The sequence below is a fragment of the Drosophila teissieri genome, chromosome 3L (assembly GCF_016746235.2).
Source record: "Drosophila teissieri strain GT53w chromosome 3L, Prin_Dtei_1.1, whole genome shotgun sequence".
Taxonomy (NCBI): Eukaryota; Metazoa; Arthropoda; class Insecta; order Diptera; family Drosophilidae; genus Drosophila; species Drosophila teissieri.
The window spans coordinates 16439746-16461368 of NC_053031.1; the positions used below are offsets into that span (position 1 = coordinate 16439746).

At 43.5% G+C, this 21623-nt stretch overlaps 4 protein-coding genes across 4 annotated transcripts in view; 2 read left to right on the forward strand and 2 right to left on the reverse strand.

The window, feature by feature from the left end:
• LOC122615484 (basic-leucine zipper transcription factor A) overlaps positions 1 to 21623 on the reverse strand; it is a 62601-nt gene that overhangs the window by 5630 nt on the left and 35348 nt on the right. Inside the window, exons 3-9 of the mRNA XM_043790407.1 lie at positions 20223 to 20318; positions 20100 to 20121; positions 14324 to 14403; positions 12968 to 13112; positions 6258 to 6577; positions 5777 to 5929; positions 4489 to 4776 (exon numbers count right to left, since the gene is read on the reverse strand). Of these exons, the coding sequence (XP_043646342.1) occupies positions 4489 to 4776; positions 5777 to 5929; positions 6258 to 6577; positions 12968 to 13112; positions 14324 to 14403; positions 20100 to 20121; positions 20223 to 20315 (1101 nt within the window). The 5' untranslated portion in view covers positions 20316 to 20318. The remainder of the gene's footprint in view (positions 1 to 4488; positions 4777 to 5776; positions 5930 to 6257; positions 6578 to 12967; positions 13113 to 14323; positions 14404 to 20099; positions 20122 to 20222; positions 20319 to 21623) is intronic.
• Positions 647 to 2952, reverse strand: LOC122615485 (spermine oxidase). The gene has a single exon (XM_043790408.1). The coding sequence runs from the start codon at positions 2632 to 2634 to the stop codon at positions 1174 to 1176; it is 1461 nt and encodes a 486-aa protein (XP_043646343.1). The 5' UTR covers positions 2635 to 2952; the 3' UTR covers positions 647 to 1173.
• On the forward strand, positions 6880 to 12153 carry LOC122615483 (retinal-specific phospholipid-transporting ATPase ABCA4). Its single transcript, XM_043790406.1, has 2 exons — positions 6880 to 12038; positions 12089 to 12153. Exons 1-2 carry the CDS (start codon positions 6898 to 6900, stop codon positions 12105 to 12107), a joined length of 5160 nt encoding a protein of 1719 aa, XP_043646341.1. The 5' UTR covers positions 6880 to 6897; the 3' UTR covers positions 12108 to 12153.
• On the forward strand, positions 16421 to 17079 carry LOC122615489. The gene is made up of 2 exons (XM_043790411.1): positions 16421 to 16855; positions 16909 to 17079. The coding sequence occupies exons 1-2, from the start codon at positions 16421 to 16423 to the stop codon at positions 17077 to 17079; spliced, it is 606 nt and encodes a 201-aa protein (XP_043646346.1).

A 21623-nucleotide genomic window follows, 5' to 3' on the forward strand; every position in this document is an offset into this window, starting at 1 on the left:
TGGTCTTTGCACTGCGTTTTTGCAGCAGAAAATACTGGTGTATGTGCTAAACTGATTTTAGTTTTCCCTACTCCGCGCGTAATCTGAACTTTTGCATGTGTGAGACCTCAGTGGCCACGCCCCTGCCCCCGGACCTCTGCCTCCTGCCTCCTGCCCCCTGTACCCACCACCCACACCCACTATTTTGCATCGAGTGTTTGTAAATGTTCCGAAAAACAGGCGCAATTACAATGCTGTTTGCTGTTCGCTGCTGCAAATGAGTTGGTCAACATGTTTGGCTTTTATTTCGGCTTTTTTGGAATGCGTTTGAATTTGGCTACCAATGCCGTGGATGCAGTGAAATTTAAGAAACCGGTTTCTAGTTTTTATGTCTCGAGAAAAACACTAACTATAAATACGTGTGAAAAACAGATACTTGTGCTTAGGCTCAGAGTTAAACATTTGTTGAATATTACAAATGAACTGAGGAAAGCCAGTAAAATAATTTACGAGCTTGGTGAACGGTCTGGATCACCCTTTATTTCAAATTTAACAGTAAGAGAGTTAGTACTTTATTTAAGTACATATTTACGTGCACAGTAAAATATTGCTAAATTATCGTATCATTTATTGCACGAGTACAGTCATAGTTTTAGAAGCTGACTAAAACCAAACGCCTCTATCGGCAACACGTGAGATGTAAAATGTATATCTAATCTAGAAGGCTTAATTATAGTTATAAAATGGTTACCAAGTATTGATACGGCAATTTTCGTTTGAGAACCCCCTAAACCCGATGAACCGATTAGATTTTTGACTCGACTAAATGCCTATTACATTATCAACATTTACTATCTTGTATTTTCTCACACCATTAATTCAATTTTTATTGTTCATATCTTGTAATTCGTGAATACTTAAATACTAAATTCACTAAATATTACTAAATATTAAAGAGCCTATATTTATTTTATTTACCCATAGCACCTATATATTTTTCCGCAAGTTTATTGTTTATGCCGGCCGTAAAACTTCCTCAGTGGATGGCGAAAACCTCCCTGAGGCACAGAAATATTTTCCAATAGTAACTTGTGCCTAGACAAATATTAAGTATCCATGCTTCATGGCCCGTGGCCAATCTCGATTTCACAGCTTCGGAAGACATTCATCATCAAACAATCAGCAGGTGTGAGCTCACAGCTGAGAGGTTCGCGCCTGGTAGTAGAGGTGCAATCGTTCCGCCTCGCGCCATCCCGTTTCTACGGCTCCATGGACCGTGGAGTAGTAGTGCTTGTGGGTGCACTCACCGGCGAACTGGAGGCGTGGCCTGCCGCCCACATCCTGGAGCGGTGCCTCCAGATCCCAGGCACCAGTTCTCAGCGCATCCGTGTAGGTGGAGCGGAAGGTGTAGCTGCCTCGGAAGTTGGGGTTCGCATGCCACTGAGTGCGCAGCAATCGCACAGGATGGGCCGTTTCAAAGGGCAGGAACTTGCGGAAGAGCCACAGCAGACCCTCCAGCACCTTCTCCTCGGTGAGCGTTTCCATGTGCCGGGCGTGCGGGCCAATGATCCAGCCCTGCAGGAGGCGTGGCTGCTTGGACACTGGATAGAAGCCGAACACACTCTCCAGCCAAAAGAGTTCCGAGGCCCGCAGTTCCTTCAGATCCTCCTTCCGCCAAAGACAATTGAAGCCAGGCCAGTCGCCAGGCAGCGGAGGACTCTCAAACTCCAGGAAGAACTTGTCCACTGTGCCCATCCTGATACCCTCGATGGCTGTCACTTTGGCCGCTGGCAGGGCGGGAACAAAAAGCTTCGGATGCTGCTCCTTTAGAACTCCCAAGGAAACAGTACATATGACGTGATCCGCTGTGATTAGCTCGCCATCCCAGCAACGCACGGTAAGCTCATCAGCTCCTGCCCAGTTAATCTCGGCAATCCCTCTGTTGAGCCGCACATGGTCCTTGAGCATGCCGAGATCTTCCGGCTGATCATCCTGCGCTTTCATGAGTAGTCTCAAGAAGCTCTTGTAGCCCTTGTCCTTCCAATTGAGTAGCAGCTCGCCCTCGCATAGCCAGTACTCCAGGTGACCCCTTCCGGACACTTCGAACAGGTGATCCGCCCCCTCCACAGATGCTTCGAATTTGTGAAACACCTCTAGGAACTCCTCCGCAATGCTGCGATCAATGGGCGGCAGCTTGGCCAGCTCCTTCCAGTACTTCATATTGGCGTAGTCTCCCAAGGAGCCCTCGAAGTCCAGGAGCTCCGTCTGCCTGTCTGGTATGGACATCTCGGCTATAGCTTTCAGTTGATCGGCTATGACGTCGGGTAGAACTTCCTTGTTGGATCGCACGCATCTGTAGGTCTCGTAGTGGGGTTCCGTGACCTCCAGCAGATTCAGATCCTTGACCTTCTCGTATACCACGTTTCCCTTCTCGCCATGACACCACTGGCCGCCCAAGTCGACGACGTTATCGGCAAAGGGAATCGTGTGGACACGACCGCCGATTCGATCCTCCGCCTCGAGGAGGATCACGTTCCGGAACCCGAGCTCCAGGAGCCGGGTGGCCGCCGCTATCCCAGCGGATCCCGCACCCACGATCACAATGCGAGCAGTTAGCCTGGTTTTAGCAAGCAGACGCGAAGACGCGGAACTCATGGTGGTGCACAAGTGGATATATATTCGTATATATTGATAATAACAACCGACCGTGCTTCACGTTTGACGTTCGGCTGGCAACTGATTTGGGATTTTTCACTTTCACTCGTTCTATATATATATTGTTTCTAGTTTCTGCGCTCTTTTCCTCTATCTCTGAATATTTATGGGTGTGGGCGATAAGCCGTAGTTCACTGATAACAGGCCTTTCATTGCTGCTCCGGCGAATTGTGTCATGTAAATGCAATTTAGCCGAGAATAAAGCAATTGGCAGGCATACGCTGCAGTATCAGCATTTATTATCAGTTTGTTAAGAGAGCGAAAGAGAACAAAGCGTGCAGCAACTATGTCGAAAGAGAGTGCTGGCTTTCTCTTAAATTCCACTCACAAGCAAAAATAGCATTCGTTTTTTGATATTTCACAGTTACCAAATTAGCATCGAGTCAAGAGGACCGCCAATAGAAGAACTATGACCCCAGCTTATAAGCAAATCTGCATTTTTAATTGGCTTTTATGATGATTAAGGTAGAAATAGTAATCAGTTTGCCTAAATTACAGTTATTAATACTGTATTCTTACAGGTTTTTAACAAATTAACACTTTTCGAGCACAAAAATAAACATTAATAATGTATTTTTAAATGTAATTTACACTTTACCACTTGACCTCTATTTAATAAAAATTTTCTAATTTTCAGTTTAGAGAGATGACTAAGGGACAGTTGGTTTTTTTCCAATAGTTTTTAATAAACCCACTGTAATATTCTTAAAACTTAAATCAACTGCTATTGTGCTCGACTACTTTTCGGGAAACCCATTCACCATTCAAAGCTAACAAAGATAGGGCGAAACAAAGCCTCAGCTTAGACGCACAAACAACCGCACGCACACCCCCGCACAGCGATTTAAAGTTGCCGCCTGAGCGTATGCAACAAAATGTTATCGTTCAGTTTGGCAGTGGCGCAGTCAGTGAGCGAGGAGGTCCTTTGATGAATGTATTCATAAAAATCCAATCATTGCAATTGCACAGCGCACACGGGCGGCGAAGGCAAAGGCATTCAAGATGAATACGCCAAAATAATGGGAAAACACAACAGACAGCTGGGCGCAGGAACCCCCGTTCTTTGGCCACCCCACCCATTTTGGTGGCCCATTTTTACCCGCAGGGACGGCAAATACGAAGCTCCTCGCAACCAAGCAGTCAACAAAAAAATTGCAGCAATAATTTTTTTTTGGGAAACAAAAACACATTTGTGCATAGACTGGGAAATAACCAGAGCTAAATAAATGCGATTAACAGGCAAGGACTGGTTGATACCCAGCAAAATGCTTAAAGCTCATTTACTTGTTGAAATATTTATGTCTTTTGGGTTTTCATATAAATATCCAATAATAAATATCCTTTATATTTATAGAAATATGTTTCTATCTATAATTATTCGTTTTAAAAGACTCATTGAAATGTTAATTTAAGGTAGTATATCCCAAAGTAAAAGTCAGCTTATCAAAAAATGTTAAAGAAAGTCGTTCCCATTCTAAGCCCATCATTCCCTTGCTCCACGCTATCTACAGGGTATTTACTATGGCACGAAGGGAACAAAAGATGCGATTAAAATGACAAGTGAAAGCAATTTTCGTGCATCTGGTACAGAAAATTCCGGGGAAAAAGGTGGAGGGGGTAAGTGAATGCCGATGTAGATACCCAACCGAATGATTGCCTCAAATGGCATGCGAATTCGGTTGGCCAGTGTAATATGACATCGATTATGGGCCTGCTGCCACAAAAAACCGAAAACACCGAAGACAAGACAGGAACAGCCCAAATATGCAAAACCCAATTCCTACATTTACTCACCTTCGTGCTGCATTCACATTTCAGTATCCATTCGACGGCAATGAATTTATTCTCGATTTGTATCTGATGTGATTGCAGGAATTCCTGATCGATTGGCTCCAAGGCGACCGTGTCCCATAACTGTGCACTTTGCAGCATCGGCTCATGCTGCACATCCTCGTCCTCGTCCCCATCTTCATCATCATCTTCATCATCCTGGGGCTCCTTCAACTGCCTTTTTTTGTTCGGCTGACGTCGCTGTACGTAGTTAATTGGATCGACAGCATTTAAAGGACACAGCAACTCGACCTGAAGGACGAAAAAAATGGTGCATAAAGGGAAAAACAGAATTTGTGTAGAGAGATTGAAGATGTCGAAATCTCAGTGGAGAGGATTTCCATTTCTTCGCAAAAAAATGCTTTTCGTAGAATGCGGGCGGGTGAAAAGTGTTTAATTGATTTTGGCATCTGGGCAGCATTTGACTTTTAATTTTGCCTTCATTCTGCATTGGCTCTTGTTGTTGCAGCTCTGCAAATTGACGTTTTAATGCCATTTACCTTTTAATTAAAAGTAAAAGAAGGCGAAAAGGCGTGAGCCAATAAACAAAACAGCAACGGCATTGTGTCATGGTCTTTTGGGTATAACAGGCAAGAAAAAAGTATATCAAATAAATATGGCCATCAATTATGGCAAATGCATAAACAAATATTGCAAAAAAGTACAATAATCGCGGTGAGCGGCAATACAAACAGCAGAATATATAAATAATAAGGCCTGAATAATATATTTCAGAATAATTTGGTTATGCAGACAAATTAAATTGGTGGAAAATATTATTTGGCTGATTGCCTTCGGAAGTGAAGTTATTTTGATTTGATTAACTAATGATATAATTTGTTGTAATCTGTGCTATTATCTTTTTATGCTTTCAAAATTATAATATATGTTTAAAACATATTTTGCTCTTTGTTCATGTTTTAACATAATTATAGTAAGTACAGGACACACAAAACATTTTCGATTGGCTGTCGATGGGATTGTTTCAAATTAACGGTAATCTAATTGAAAAGGACAAATGGCGAAAAACAAGCAAGGAAAACATGCGGAAAATGCAAATTTCTGCCAGCTGCAACAGAGGAGCAATGGAAAGGAAACTAAATGCAGCAAACTCAATCCGCGAGGATTTTCATATCTCCGCGTTAGGCGTCAGGTGGTCGGACTTTAAGCTCAGCCCGTCTAAGCCCAGTTGCCACTTGGCAGTAGTTGGATATATCCTGGGAATCCCCATCCCCAACCCCATCCCACTCACCTGTATCGTGGTGGACACCGACGGGGCACAGCACTTGACCCCGCGATGGCAGCGGCCACAGAGCTTCGGTCGATACAGCTTTCGGGAAACGCACTCGCCCAGTCGTATCCTGGCAGGACCTAGCCGCTGGATGCTCCGGCACTCGTGGCCCTTCTGCGACAGGAAGATCCCGAAAAAAAGTTGAAACGGCTGATATTAGTGGGACAGCTTTAAGTTTAATTGTCTGCTTCTTTGGAAACACAGAAGGAACATGAATATTATAAAAGGTATATAAACCATAATAATTAACACCGATTCATTATTTATCTAATCTTCCATTTAATGTTAACTTAACTAAATAAGTAAAGTTCCTGACATCAATAAAATACGTTGCACTAGTTACTGCCCATTAAAAAACACTTTGCTGAAACCACAGATCTACCCGTTTCGTGGGTATTTCCCCAAAGTGGCAAAAGTGTTTCGTCATTAAGAGGACACTCACTCGTATCCTGTGGGCCGGCTCCTCGTGTTCCTCATGCTCCTGGTGCCCCTCGTGCTCCTTGTGGTGGTGATGATAGTGCTGATGGGAGTGGCTGTGGGCGCGATGCTGCTTCCGCTTGTGCGTCAACGGGCGGCTACTGCTCCACTTATTGTCCTCGAGGTCGTCCTGGTCGCACCTGCGATTCTGGCAGAGCCGCAAATTGCTCAGTTGATGGCAGCCCGCGTGGGTGGTGGTGTGCCGCGTGGCGGTGCCAAGGCCGCAGGACCTGCTGCAGGCTGTCCAGTTGCTGCTGGTGGTGCTGTTGTGGCAGGTGGCGTAGACTGCAACGAGTGGGTGGCAGTTAGAGAGGATTACTAATGAGCAAGCTCATGATCGGGGTACTCATTAATCACCGCCAGTTAGGAAACATGTTTCTTGGTGCACTAAAGACCAACCTTTATTGGTCCATAGTGAACAATATGAAACCAAACGAAATTAATAAAAAACAGCGCTAACATATATTTAAATTAGCGAATATCATGGTTACAAAAAAATAATCCAAAAGCATTTTCTGTTCACGTAAGACCCGGCTTTGAAAATTCAATCAAAAAATCAAACACTTATTCAAAAATTGGACGCCTTAAATGAATTCTGCTGAATAATGAAGTCCGAGAGGGAATCATTTTCAACCTGTGAAGTATACGCTGTTGGAGACTGGGATAAGCTAAAGCTGCTTATGTGGAAGAACTGGATTCTTCAGTGGAGTCAGAAAATGCAAATTGTGTTTGCCTTGGTCCTGCCAGTTTTATTTCTCTGCCTCATTCTAATACTTCGCATAATAGTTATGCCCGAAAAGCTGGACGAGATCCGCTACCCTATCGTGTCCATTTCGGACCTGAACCTTTACATGAGGAAGGTGCCACTTGGAAATAGGATACTGCACGAGAATGGATCCATTAATATACCCCGAAACTTCCTTTGCTTTACTCCAGATAACCCCATCAATAGTGCCATCGTGAGTGCCACTGCGATAAGACTACGACTTCTGGGTACCAGACCCTATGACACCGCTTTGCACATGGAACGGGACATGGTGTTGCACAACTTCTTGGCAGGAGTTCAGTTTGAAGAGAACGTGGTGGAGACCAATGATGCAGGATATCCACTTAATCTCAATTACTCGCTCCGATTTCCCAGCGAACTGCGGACCATGCAAGGCCCCATCATAGACACGTGGCGTACGTCCCGTTTATTTCTGTCCTACGACACAAGCGGATCCCGCAATAGATTGGAAAGCGATGGAGGAGTTCCGGTCGGATATGTTAGGGAAGGCTTCCTGCCAATCCAGCATGCACTGACCATGTCCTGGCTGACTCTGGCATCGGGCATCAAGGACAACGATCTTCCACGCATACACCTGCAGCGCTTTCCCTACAGGGCCTACACCTATGACCGACTGCTGAGTGGCCTGCGTCAGCTGCTGCCCTTCGTAATCCTGCTGAGCTTCATCTACCCCGCCTCGACTGTGACCAAGTACGTGACCAGCGAAAAGGAACTGCAGCTCAAGGAGATCATGAAGTTGATCGGCGTGCACAACTGGCTTCATTGGGTGGCGTGGTTCGTCAAGAGCTATGTAATGCTCATGCTGGTCGTACTTCTTATCATGTTCCTGATCATGGTGAAGTTCCACGCTTCGGTAGCAGTACTTTCCTATTCCAGTTGGGTTCCTGTTCTATTATTTTTGCACACCTATGTGGTCGCGAGCATATGTCTGTGCTTTATGCTAGCCGTTTTGTTTGCAAAGGCCAGCACAGCTTCGGCCGTGGCCGCCATTGTCTGGTTTCTGACCTATATACCGTATTCATTTGGCTTCTATTACTACGAACGCCTTAGCCTCATGGGTAAGCTGCTCATTTCGCTGATATTTTCGAACTCGGCCTTGGGATTTGGCATCCATGTCATAGTCATGTGGGAAGGAACCGGAGAGGGAGTCACTTGGAGGAATATGTTTCACCCCGTCTCAGCGGATGATGATCTTACGCTGTTCTATATAATCATGACCATGAGTTTGGGTTCACTTATGTCCCTATCTATTTGCCTGTATGTGGAGCAGGTGTTCCCTGGAGAATACGGTGTGCCTCGTAGGTGGAACTTCATGTTCCACAAAAATTACTGGCGGCAATTCGTGCCAAGCTTGACTATAGTTCCCAGTTCTTACAACATCACGCATGGATCGCGAAAAGTGAGGAGCTGTCGAAGTGCAAGAGAGGTGGGAATTCACTTGTTCAACCTGCAAAAGACCTATGGCAAACACAAAGCGGTCAAGGGTATCAGTTTAAAGATGTATCGCAACGAAATCACAGTGTTACTCGGCCACAATGGAGCTGGTAAAACCACAACGATCAACATGATAACTGGCATAGTTAAGCCCACGAGTGGAACGGCCCTAGTAAACGGGTATGATATACGAACCCATTTGGCAAAAGCTCGTGAATCACTGGGAATTTGCCCGCAGAATAATATACTCTTTAAGGACATGAGTGTGCGGAATCATATTATATTCTTTAGCAAGCTGAAAGGAATTCGTGGTGTCACTGCGGTGGAAAATGAGGTGGGTAAGTATGTGACCATGCTGGCACTGCAGGATAAGTCATATGTGGCTGCCAAGAACCTGTCTGGTGGTATGAAGCGCAAGTTGGCCCTGTGTTGTGCTCTATGTGGAAATGCCAAGGTGGTGCTGTGCGATGAGCCCAGTTCTGGAATCGATGCAGCCGGACGCAGGAGCCTTTGGGATCTCCTGCAAAGCGAAAAGGACGGACGCACCATACTGTTAACCACTCACTATATGGACGAAGCCGATGTCCTGGGCGATCGCATTTCTATCCTATCTGAGGGCAAGTTGCAGTGCCAAGGCACTTCCTTTTATTTGAAGAAGAGATTTGGCACCGGCTACCTATTGGTCTGCATAATGCAGACTGGCTGTGATGTAGGAGCCGTAACCCAGTTGATAAGAAAGTACGTTCCACACATGACCCCAGAGCGAGTGTTGGGAACTGAACTCACCTATCGCCTGCCCACCGAGTACTCAAGGAAGTTTGCAGGGCTACTGCAGGACTTGGATGACAAGTGTGCCCAACTACAGTTGGTGGGCTACGGCCTAAGTGGAGCTACTCTGGAAGATGTGTTTATGGCAGTCAACACCGATAAAAGGGTTCGAGGTGGAGCGGAAGTGCCTCCGGCTGACGGAAGCGCGGGCTTCAAGGACCTGGTTTTTGACAGCAAAACGAGAGAAAACCGACGTGTCTCACGTTGCTTTATGTTTTGGCAGGCTCTCTTCCTTAAGAAGTTCTATACCACCACTAGGAACTACTGGCTGCTGGGGATTCAGCTGGTCCTGCCCATAGTGGTCATGGCGCTGACGATTCTCAACTCGCGAGGTGGCAGGATTTACTACGAACTGCCTGCTATGCCTATATCCATCAATCAGTATGGTCTCGCCTATGTTATATTAGAGGATAATACAACCGATCGGTCTTCGTCCTTGGCCGAGCTTTATTCAAAGCACTTGGAGCACTACGGCAGTAGATGCAAGTTGCTCAACACAGGCGATCTCAAGTTCGAGGACTACATACTGAGCTATGGCCGAAATTATAGCCGGCGGATTGATTTCCATTTCCTGGCAGGACTCAGTATTGCAAAGGATAGTTTAACTGTGTGGCTCAACAATAAGCCCCTGCACACGGCTCCTCTGACGCTAAATTTATTGCACAACGCGCTGGCTATTAAATTGCTCGGCCAGGATGCCTCTACCTACGTAACTAATGAGCCTCTGCCATATAGCGATGATGCCAGGACTTTGCGACTGAATAAGGGACAGGTGCTGGGCGCTGAAATAGCCATAAATTTATCCCTAACCATGTGCTTCGTCACGGCCTTCTATGCGATACCCATCATCAGAGAACGCGAAACGCGAGCCAAGCTCTTGCAATTCTTGAGTGGAGTTGATGTGTGTGCCTACTGGACGAGTCACATTGTCTGGGATTACCTGATATTTGTTCTCTCGGCCTTTTCCTCCATACTCACCATTGCGGCATTCAAGGAGATTGGCTACACAACCCCACTAGATCTCAGTCGGTACTTCTATATGCTGCTGGTATTTGGGTTTCCCGGAATCATGCTAAGTTACGCGGCATCAGGATGCTTCTCCGACGCAGCCACTGGCTTCACTCGCATATCCATCATAAACACCTTGCTGGGAACTGGGCTCTTTCTGCTGTTCATGACCCTGAATTTCGAGGCCTTTCAGCTGAAGGCGGTGGCCGAACAACTAGCCTGGTACTTTCGAGTGTCCCCACACTACAGCCTGGCCAGCTCCACCCACAACATCCACATAGGTTACAACATTCGACGTGGCTGCAGTATGGGTGGCATCAGGAAACTACCAAAAGATCTGCGCTGCCGGAACGTTCCCATATGCTGTGATATTCCGGACTACTTCGGCTGGCGGAACCCTGGTGTTCTGCCAGAAATCACATATATGATTTTGTTTGGCCTAATATTGTTTCTGCTATTAGTTATGCACGACGGCAAGGTATACAATCTTATATGCGAAAAGTTGGGAAATTGTTTTTCGAAGAGAAAGCGTTTGGACGGAGGGTCTTCTATTGAAAACGAGGACGTAGTCGCGGAACGGCTAGTGGTGCGAGAGATGATAAACTCGGGGAGAAAAGATATACCTCTTCTGGTCTATAACATCACCAAGCGCTATAGAAGCAAACTTGCAGTGAAGGGCATTTCGTTCCACGTGCCCCACGCCGAATGTTTCGGTCTTCTGGGAATCAACGGAGCTGGCAAGACTTCCACCTTTAAGATGCTAGCTGGGGATGAGAAGATAACCTCGGGAGAAGCCTACATAGATGGCACCAACATATCCACGCATAAGGTGTATCGGAAAATCGGCTATTGTCCGCAGTTTGACGCACTCTTTGAGGATTTGACCGGCCGCGAGACCTTGAATATTTTTTGCCTGTTGCGAGGAGTGCAACGTCGACATGTGAAGCCCATATGCTGGGGACTGGCCATATCCTTCGGATTCGCCAAGCACATGGATAAGCAGACGAAGCATTACAGCGGCGGAAACAAGCGAAAGTTGAGCACCGCCATATCGGTTCTGGGAAACCCATCCGTTCTGTACCTGGATGAGCCCACCAGTGGCATGGATCCCGCCGCAAGACGCCAACTTTGGCGCATAATAGGCCTGATCCGAACTGCCGGAAAGTCTATTGTCCTGACCTCGCACAGTATGGATGAGTGCGAGGCCCTGTGCAGCCGACTGGCTATAATGGTTGATGGCGAATTCAAGTGCATCGGAACGGTGCAAAGCCTGAAGAATCAGTACTCGAAGGGTTTGATCCTTAAGGTTAAGGTCAAGCACAAAAAGAAAACCTTTCAGAGAGTTGTGGAAGACTCATCTTCGTCAGCTGATAAAAAATCGATCACAGAAACTGATTCGAAGTTTCTTCAAGGAGCCTCTGTTTTAGAAAGCTCTCTTACAGATCGAATCTTAAACGTTAATCGATTTATATTAAAAGAGATTCCCGATGCCGAACTGAAGGAGGAATATAATGGCCTGATAACGTACTACATACCACACTCAAAAATATTGGCCACAATTTTCCAGCTCCTGGAAACTAACTCGCATAAGCTGAACATTGAAGACTATCTAATTATGCAAACGCGACTGGAGGAAATCTTTTTGGATTTCGCTTCGAAACGAGATGGTTCGCAAATCTTCACTAAACGGTGGGTGCTCATACATATTCCAGGCATGTTTTATATATTTCTTATTTCAGGAAATGTTGGTGTTGCTAATTAACTTGTTGCGTTGTTAGTTATTAATAGATTTTGTAAATGCAAATACATTTTATACGCTTTTCATATATGTTCGTGTTTTTATGTTAAGCAGCCTCTATCTTCTACATATGTCCACCATCAAAGAGGACTCTTTTCTGCGGTATTCCAAACCATACTCCAATACCATGTGTACTAATTGCCGGCCAGGACTAACTCCTCAGGTCCTGTGCACCCCTCACTAGATGCCGCAAATGCTCGAATTCCCAGTTAATTCGCCTGAGGCCATTCCTCGCAGCTGCTGGCAGGAACGCTTAATATCTTGTTTATTTATTGCATTCTGCGCGTTTAATTAACACTTAATCCCTGTGTAAGTAATTACGCTTCTGCTCCAGCATTTACTGGAGCCTCCATCGTGGCCCCCAGTCTCGTGATGGAATAATTCATCTTCATAAATATGCGCTGCATTCTCCACTCGGTTTTTGGGTAGGATGTGGGTACTCCGGTACTCGGGTACTCGGCTTCTCGGGCGCTTAAAAAGCATTAAGCATTAAGTTGCGCATTGGACACAGCACGACACGCCCCTGAGCGCCATTAACTCAGGCCAGTGGGCGGGTTGAGGAAGTGGACACAATGGGATGGCCACAGCCATAAACACACTTATAAAACAATAACAAGGCCATGGCAGTGGCAGTGGTAGTGGAAACAAGGATGCACTGAGAACAATGAAAACTAAAAGTAATCAAGACTGCAGTACCTCTGGGCATAAAAACATTTAAACTATCTTAAATCCTTAAAATAATGGTAATTACCAAATAAAAGTGATTGAATATATACTTCATTTTAACATCTCTTTTCTCTTAGTGCAGAGCACAACTTACCATCAGCTGTTGGATTCTCACAGAGCCACATCTTGCAACAGTGGCCGGGAACTTCGACGAGGCGCGGCGATCGGCAGGAAATCGTGTCCTCCGGCGCCGGGAGCTGCTCGTTGGGGCAGAGCGTGGAGCAGGCGTGGCGGCCATTCTGCAATGCCACATTAAAATACATTAAATGTGGCCCATTGTTGCTGCTGTGGTGTGGTGTGGTGTGGTGTTGTTTATTTAGCTTTGGCCAGCCAGCCGAAAATAAAGTCATAATGTAAAGAAAATATTGGCCCAATCGCACAAGGACGACCGAAAGTTGGCTGGGTCCTCGACTGGGGCACGAACTTTTGCCTCAAGCTTGCTGCCTTATGTGTACTTTGGTGTATATGGTATATGGCAAAATTAACATTTCGTGCAGACCCTCACAGCTTTGTTTGTAATCCACTTTTCGCGTCTAAACGTTCACACAGTCCGCTGGTACTTTTTATACCCAGTCCGTATCTCTCGCATCGTCACGAAATTGCATTGCATAAATTGCATGTGCTCGTGTTTGTATTATGCCACATGATAAACTACCAGCGCAGCTGGAAATAAGGTGCAAAAACCAAAACCCGGGAGCAGGTAAAAAACTTCTCTGTGGCCATAAAGCAATGTCAAGGATTTGGGGCTAAAGCAACTTAAAAGTGAAAAAAAGCCAAAGGTGTACTTCTATCTACTCTTTTAAGGTAAACAATGGTTACAACTCCAAGAGCATCTTCTTACAGCAAACTGGTAATTATTTACCATTTAATTTAATTAATGATTTATATCCATCGAAATATCCTCATTCCCCTTTCCTATTCATAGTTTGATAATCCCTGTTAAGCGTTGTTTTAATCTCATTAGCGAAATACAGTTTTCCCCCATTAGCGTCTCTATCAAATTGTACTGTGTTTTGTGATTTCGCAATTGTAGTTCCGGGCATTTTGCGCTGTATTTAAATTTTAATTAAAATCTCAACCCTGCAGAGCCATTTGGTTTCAGCTAGTGCAAGTGCTGCTTCTAATCCCACCAAAAATGGAAAAAATAGGGCCAAAATGAAGGCTGGAACTAAAAGCGCTAGGAGCCACGCTGCGCACAGGTTAAACAACAACGACTGCGAAACTGCATTTGGCTTTTGGCCGGAATGCCTTCTGTGTCCCAATATCTATATCTATATCTATATCTGTATCTGTGTGTCTCTGTATGTATTGTACATATAGTACGTATCTCTGGATGTCTGTGGCTTGTGGCCAACTTTTGTGCGGATGGCCCCAAGCATTTGGCCAACGGCTGCGAACTGCGACCTGCGACCGGCAATCTGCAAGCTGCGTTTTGGTACCCGCGACTCACCTCGCAAACGCATTGGGTTTTACAATCCAATTTAAATGTGACTCCATGTGCGAATGTTGTGTTGCCCACACTGCAATTGGCTGCAGGCGAATCCGGAGCCAAGACCATGTGCGCATCCAGATGTTGCGTTGGTTTCCATCGTTGACACCAGCAAAAGTAGTTGGAAAACATAGAAAATAGAAAATAGAAGATTCAAATGAGCATTAAAACCGGGGAAGTTCTGCAAGGCAAATTGAATTGAAACAGCTTATCTCTTTAAAGACAGAACATTTCTTTGGCAATCAGTACCTCTGACTTGTTTGTTATAACATACATTTCATTTAATTTCACTTCGCCTTCTTTTCACTGCTAATTTATGTCATCAAATGCGTAATACATGTCGTATGTGTAATGCCAGTGAATGGGAACCCAATTAATGTCAGTGCTGTTTGTTATAAATTTCGCCAGAATCGCCAGAATATTTGCAGCACAAACAATAGACCTGCTTCCATGCCACCGTTTGCCTTCGTGTCTCATCAAAATTGATATTGACAAATGCCGCTGCTTTATGGCATCCCATTAGCCCGCTAAAGTTTGTTTTTGCCTCATTCTCTGTTCTACAGAGAGAAAAACATGTGCCTTGATTTAAAATTGTTGATAATAATAGTCGGTAGCAAAACCTATCAAGTTTCGAATATTTTTGTCGATTTACACCAATGCATTGTGAGCTAAATTTTATGTTAACCTTTCAACACCTTTAATTTCAATAGAATGAATTGTTTTAATGGCTTTGGATGCGTTTTGTGCAGTGTTCTTTCGCAGATACTGTTCCTGTGTCTGCCTTTGAGCAGGTTCTTGTTTTGGCCTGGCCAAAAACTCGCATGTGTAGCCGCCAATCACAATTACTCGGGCTTGTGGCGGACCATTTGCAATCGCACAGTGGGTCTGAATGTGGCCCATAGACGGGGATTGTGGGCTGAAAGAGGAGCCACCCAATTGTGTTTTTGTGTGCAAGGGGATCGGGTACGTGCCCTGTACTTTTCCACTTTGAATTGATTTCACTGGCGACGTGACTTCTGCGAAAGGACGAGGCAGACGTGGGCGCCCGCCTCCTTGGGCATCATCATTCATTTGGCATCAATGGTTAATGCGAAAATTGGCATTGCCAGCTGATTGTAATGAATATGGGCACGTTGTCGCATCTTTATGACAGTAGCAATCTACGTTTATTATTGAAAAGTCGCCAGCGAAGGTCGCCAATGCCGGAAGTATCTACGTGCACTGCGCCCCTCCTCCCTCCTGCGATATCACGTCATTTTCCGAAGTGCAATCATCTTAATGTGTTTTTCCTCGTACGCGACATACACATGCACCCCTTGACAAGGGCGCTTTGTCTGGGTGAGTTTACTGCAAGGATCCCTTATCCTTGACAAATCAGGCTAGACAGAGGCACAGCTGCTCAAGGATATGAAATACTACTCGCGAAAGATCCAACACGAAACCCTTTATTTACTTTTTAAAGTTGGTTGAATACTCAACCTTTGATATGTCACTAAGATTTTTGTGTGGTGTTCTTTTATTATTGCTCAATGTATAAACGTCATTTTATATATTTATTATAAATTATTATATAATTTTCCCCTGTCGTATTTATTGAAATCTGTATATCAATTTAAAATTAAATGCAAAAATCTTGCTTATTACTCGACTATCTGATTTTTTATGTTAGGTAAAACGTTTTATCGCCAATCTTTTTCTCCAATTTACAACCACAGTTTTGATCAGTTATTATCAAGATCAACTTAACACAATCGTGTAGAAATAATCTATACAGGAGAACGTAGATAAAATAAAGGTACAATTAGCGTTTTCGGCGTCACGACTATGAAATGCCCAGTACTGTTGCCAAAATGAAGGGAAACTTATATTTCTTTAACTAGAGTCTATCTGGGATTTGCATTTGTAAGCATTATTAAGCAAGTACTTTCATAGATATTCCATTTCCACCTCTTACATTACATTTCACAACCCAACATACCCTGTACCTTTACGAGGTAACGAGTTCGAATATAAAAGCTCCATCAAATAGACGTTTTATCATTTCGAAAAAAGTGTGAAATGGCTCCTCCGTTTTCGGTGCTGTGGCAATTGGTAATTTTTCTAACCGCTGCACAACATTCGGTTGGAGAAAACTTCGAGTACATTTTGGAGGACGAAGGAGTGTTTTCGGATTGTATGGATGGACCGCCAGGATATGCGAATATGAGCGGATTGTTTGACATTTCAACCACCAACTTTGTGATGGGTCCAGAAGGTGTTCACGTCGACGGATACCTGACCTCTACGTGGGATGTACAACCAACGGATCGCATTGAGTGTCGACTAACCATCGTTCATTTCGAGCGTGGCATTTGGCAACCGACGATACTAAATATGGTGTCCAGAGATTTTTGCAAATCTTTTCTGGATCCGAAGCAGTATTGGTACAGTATTTTTCAGGAACATATTAGTAACAGGAGCGAGGCTCAAGAGAAATGTGTCAACCACAAAGGAGTATGCATGATTCAATGATATTCAATGTTATTCTCACAAGTTGTTATTCGCAGACTGTTTACTATATGGTACCATATGTCATAAAAATGCACTTCGGGCTTGGGCTTGCCCTTCCTTCTGGACGAAATCGGATGGTATTTACCTTGGTAGCAATTGATGAGAATGGTGTTCAGCGACCAAACGGAATTTGCTTTGAGATAAAAGGGGATTTTTTTAAAATTTAATATCTGAGTTTTACCTATTCCCTTTATTTACCACAATGGAATTATACTTAGTAATACGAGTTACTTATTATTCTTTCCATTTTTTCTTTCCATTTTTATATATTAATAAAAAGGTAAACGGAATTTACTTTTTTATTTATTTACAACTTTGAATTTTATTTTATTTCATGCATTTTATTTATACAAATATTTTGTTGAATGTTTCAAACACTAAAATAAAATATGTCAAGATCCAAGATACCATTGGCAATTGGAAAAATTATCTACACTTGGCAATCAATAACAATATAAACCTTCGAATCGAAAGACTGCTTTTTTTTTGAAAAGGTGACGGTCAGCAGATATACTCGTACAAGTATATAAATGTATCTACAGATACCACTTATCACTTCCGAACGCTATAAGCTTCCAGTTTCTCGAGAAGCAGAGTGTTCTGATAAGTTCCACCATCCATAAAGACAGTACATATCTACACCGATGTCCTGCAGTGCGAAATGAACTCTTGGCCTCTGGTTGTCCACCCTTTCTGATGGCGTGACACATTTTTCGGGACCCCGTGTTCCTTTGTTGGGGTCATCAGCACCGACCCCGCCCACAGCCTTGCGCCCTGTTTGGGGTCACGTGTGCGCAGTTTATTTGTTTTATGCGGCCTCTGCGAGGCTCTACCTTCGGACTCGTTGCTTCCTGGGCTGTGTGCAGTGTTTGCCTTACTTAGAGTTTTAGATTTACTTAAGTCGTTGATGACCATGACCAAATAAAGTTTCATTTTGTGCAAAGATTTACAACACTCGAGCGTGTGCGACAAGTTTTGAGTGCCATCCGACATTGGCCCCCGAGCGGATCATGGAAAGGCTACTGCAAAGGCAAAGGCAAAGGCAAAGGCAGTCCGAACAAAAGTTGGAAAAGAGCGCTTCAATCTGCAGCCCATGCTGCGTATGCGCAATTTTTGCTGCTCGAGTGTTTGCTTGGGACATGTTGTGATTGAGAGCTGAAAACTGGGCCCAATTCAACTTCACAAACTAAAACCTGCACTAAAGATTGCCAATGGCCCTAGGATATGTTTGAACACACTTGGCAGAGATTTTAGAGTGGAATGAAAAGGTGCGTTCCAGCACTATAAGGCTCAACGACCCCAAGAGAGCTGGCCAAAAAACTATTAGTTAATTAATTTAAGTTTTAATACTTATAATGCAATACACCCAAAAGATGCCAACAATCACGAATCCCAATTCTTATGATTTCAAGGAAGTTCCGGAAAGTGACATTCTCCTGGGAGTGAACTTTGCAAGACATTAGCTCAATGTGAATTGGCCTTACTGTGAATATCCTTGATATCCTTGCAGCTCATTGAACTTTTAAGTTCATGACTTGTTTGTAAGAACTCTTCATTGCTTCACGTATTCGCAAATATGTTTGGCAAAGTTCGCAGCGTTTCTGAATTTTTAGTGTTCCGATAACTTTCCGATTTTAGCCGGCAAAAAGATGCGAATAAAGGGCAAGTTCTTGAGTTTAAATAAACTTGTTCCGCACTGAGTGGACAATGCATCAAGGCCCTGAGCAATTGTTGACTGCACAGAGGAAAAAGTCGCTAAATTGTTTGTTTTGCACTACAAATCCACAGCTTTTGAACATAACAAACATCCAAAAAAAAAAACCTGAATGCAATGCAATACCTATAGAACCTTTTTATAGTGTACAAGTTTAGAAAAGGGAAATTTTAGTTGCATTTATAACTCATCAATTATATTTTATTACTACATAGGCCATATATAATATTCCGACGTTCTGATGATTTGGTCTGAAATGTGATTATTTAGTTTCTAATTAGCATTTTCCAATATTTGATGTTGAATATTCGATTCCTGTTATTTCTCTCCATGTGCTGATGCCAGGCAATCGTGTGGGCCATTGATATGGACCCGGGGCACAACTGGTCGGTGGACTACGTGCCGAGGAGTCCGGAGCTCAGCTCAGCTTGGCCGGATAACTTTTATTTTGGAGCCGGCCATACACAAACTGTATTGGCATTTGACTCAAAACTTTTGACTCTAGCGGGGGGCGGGGGGAAATAAGGGCCAGTGTAACACAAATACAAGTGTATGTGCAGCTACTGCCGCAGCACGATATGGGTTGAGTTTGTTGTAACGCCCTCGAATCGAAAAGTTTCTGGCACAGTTCGGACTACTGCTGTTTAATTTTGAACAGCTTTCTACGACATCGTGTGTGGGGTGCTGGATGAAAAGCATTGGGTTCGGAAAAAGAGCAGGGAAAATGGCACATGTCGAACCGAATTGAACACACACACAGCTAGTCGAAAAAATGAAAAATGTTTGGCAAAATGGAAAACGAAGAAAGAGAATCGAACATAAAACCATTAAAATCACTTTACTCGTTAGTTAGGCATTTGAGCCGGTGTGCGTGGGACTCTTTCCCAGGAGATGGGATCTGGATATAATGGGGGATATACTGGCTATAGGTGCACAATAAATGTTCGGAAACGGGTCTACAACTTTCGCTGAACAAGAAATTACATTTCCTGTCTGCAAGTTTTAATGAAATGGTTCGCATACGACTATTTGGCATTTCCCTTCCTTCATTTTCCAGCCAAAGAAGCTTTGAATTTGACTTTATTGGGCAAAATAGTCCCTTTATTTCGTTTTTCTGCCAGAGCTACTTCCAAATTGGCCCTGTTTGCTCCAAATAGTTCAAGCAATAAACAATTAGTAACATAGAACCAATGGTGAACTCTACCGGAAGAGAAAAAACTGATATTTAGGTACAATTAACAACAGAAATTAAAATACATTCCCCTGTGGCTTTTAAAGTCCTAGCTAGGAGTTTCTCTTCAAGAAAATCACATTTAATGTTGATGATGATGATGAGAGGACAGGCCTTTGATAAATGAAGCACACAGAAAATGTGATTCGTGAATCTTTTTTTCTAAATCAATTGCAAATACGCAACAACATCGTGCAATTCAATTTCGTTCGTGGTGGCTGCCAAAATCCTAAGGAACTTACCCGGATTCGGATGCCTGGGCAACTGATCCGTGGACGGCGAATGGGATTGCATAATTAAGGAAAGAGCATTAATGACATTCATAAAGATTTTCATGGCTGCTTCGCTTTTGTGCAAAAACTCACTTTGATGGCCTTAAAGCCCAGACTTAGATTCGCCTCGACTTCAGCAACGAAACCATTACCAAAAATTCCAAGCAGCGGCAGCAGTATCAGCATTTTCTGTAAGCAGAGAGATGGGATTATTTGGTTGGCAAAACAAGGTAAAAAAAAGGTCGAAGCAGTCGCAGTTGCCGTCTCAGTCGACTTTATTAAGGTCAATTCAATGTCTGGCTCGGTTTTTGGTTACGGCTAATGGTTACGACTACGGCCATGGTTACGGCTCTTCAAGCTCCTGCCATAAATTTTTGTTTACATTTCAGTTTGGTTTTCCATCGCCTGTTTTTCCAACTTTTCACAGGTTTTCACACCTGCGCACCCACCTTTAATATTTTCACGAATCATTTTTTTCACGGACAGCGGACGAAGTTTTTGTGTTATTCGTTTTAATCTGGTTACTAGGATAAAAAGCTCGATGAACAGGTACTTGCATAGTTATTATACTGCTCTCATTCTGACTTTTTTAGAAGATTACTGTTTGTCTTTTTAATTGGCCTTTGGATTTGGCAAAAGAAAAAATTCGCTTTTAATTCACTTTACAGAATAAATAGAACAAAATAACCGCAGTTTATAACAATTCAATTGAAATAATAGGTTTTGCATAACAAAATTATAGTTTTGCTATTCTCACATAAGCTGCAATTAATTAATGATTCCTCAGCTTGAGAATTAATTCATCATTACGCAAACAGGTTTAATTGATTAATTGCTAAAAGGTATTTATGTGTATCAAATATCATAGAACAGGAAAAAACGCAATGTTTGCCCATGAAAGTTTTTCTGGGCGGACAATTAATTGTTTAAACAACACTCAATAGTATTGCTAATTGATTTGCATTCACCACGAACCGAACGACTGAAGTTACATTTTTCCAGAGGAAACTGCAATTGATGCGGATGAACACATTTAATAGTTTTCCCGTTTTCCCCGCGGCTTAAGCCTTTGGGGTGGCATTTTCACCCGCATTTTCACACTTTCGCGATAAATGAAAAATGTGAAAAGCTATATATTAATGGTGGATCTTTTACGTCTGCCAGTGGTAATTATTTCACGTGCTTGTTGGCTGTGGGCGGGCGCCTTTGTTTCAATCAATTTACGCACTAAGAACACGCATACGCCGTGTGGCCAACTTCGAGGAGGCGTCTTTTTCATGTTGCTCACAAAAGGCGCAAAAGCTCATTAAAAAATATTTTCCACTCATGCGTGAGCATTTCAAAAAGGTATTTAATTAAACTTTAATAACAAAAACAATAAGCGCTCGGCTACAAAGTGGAAGAGCAAAATGGCAGGAGGCAAGTGGCAGGAGGAAGATGGCAGGTGGCAGTTGGCGATGGGAGGTGGTTTAATGCGAAAGATTTCAATTAACG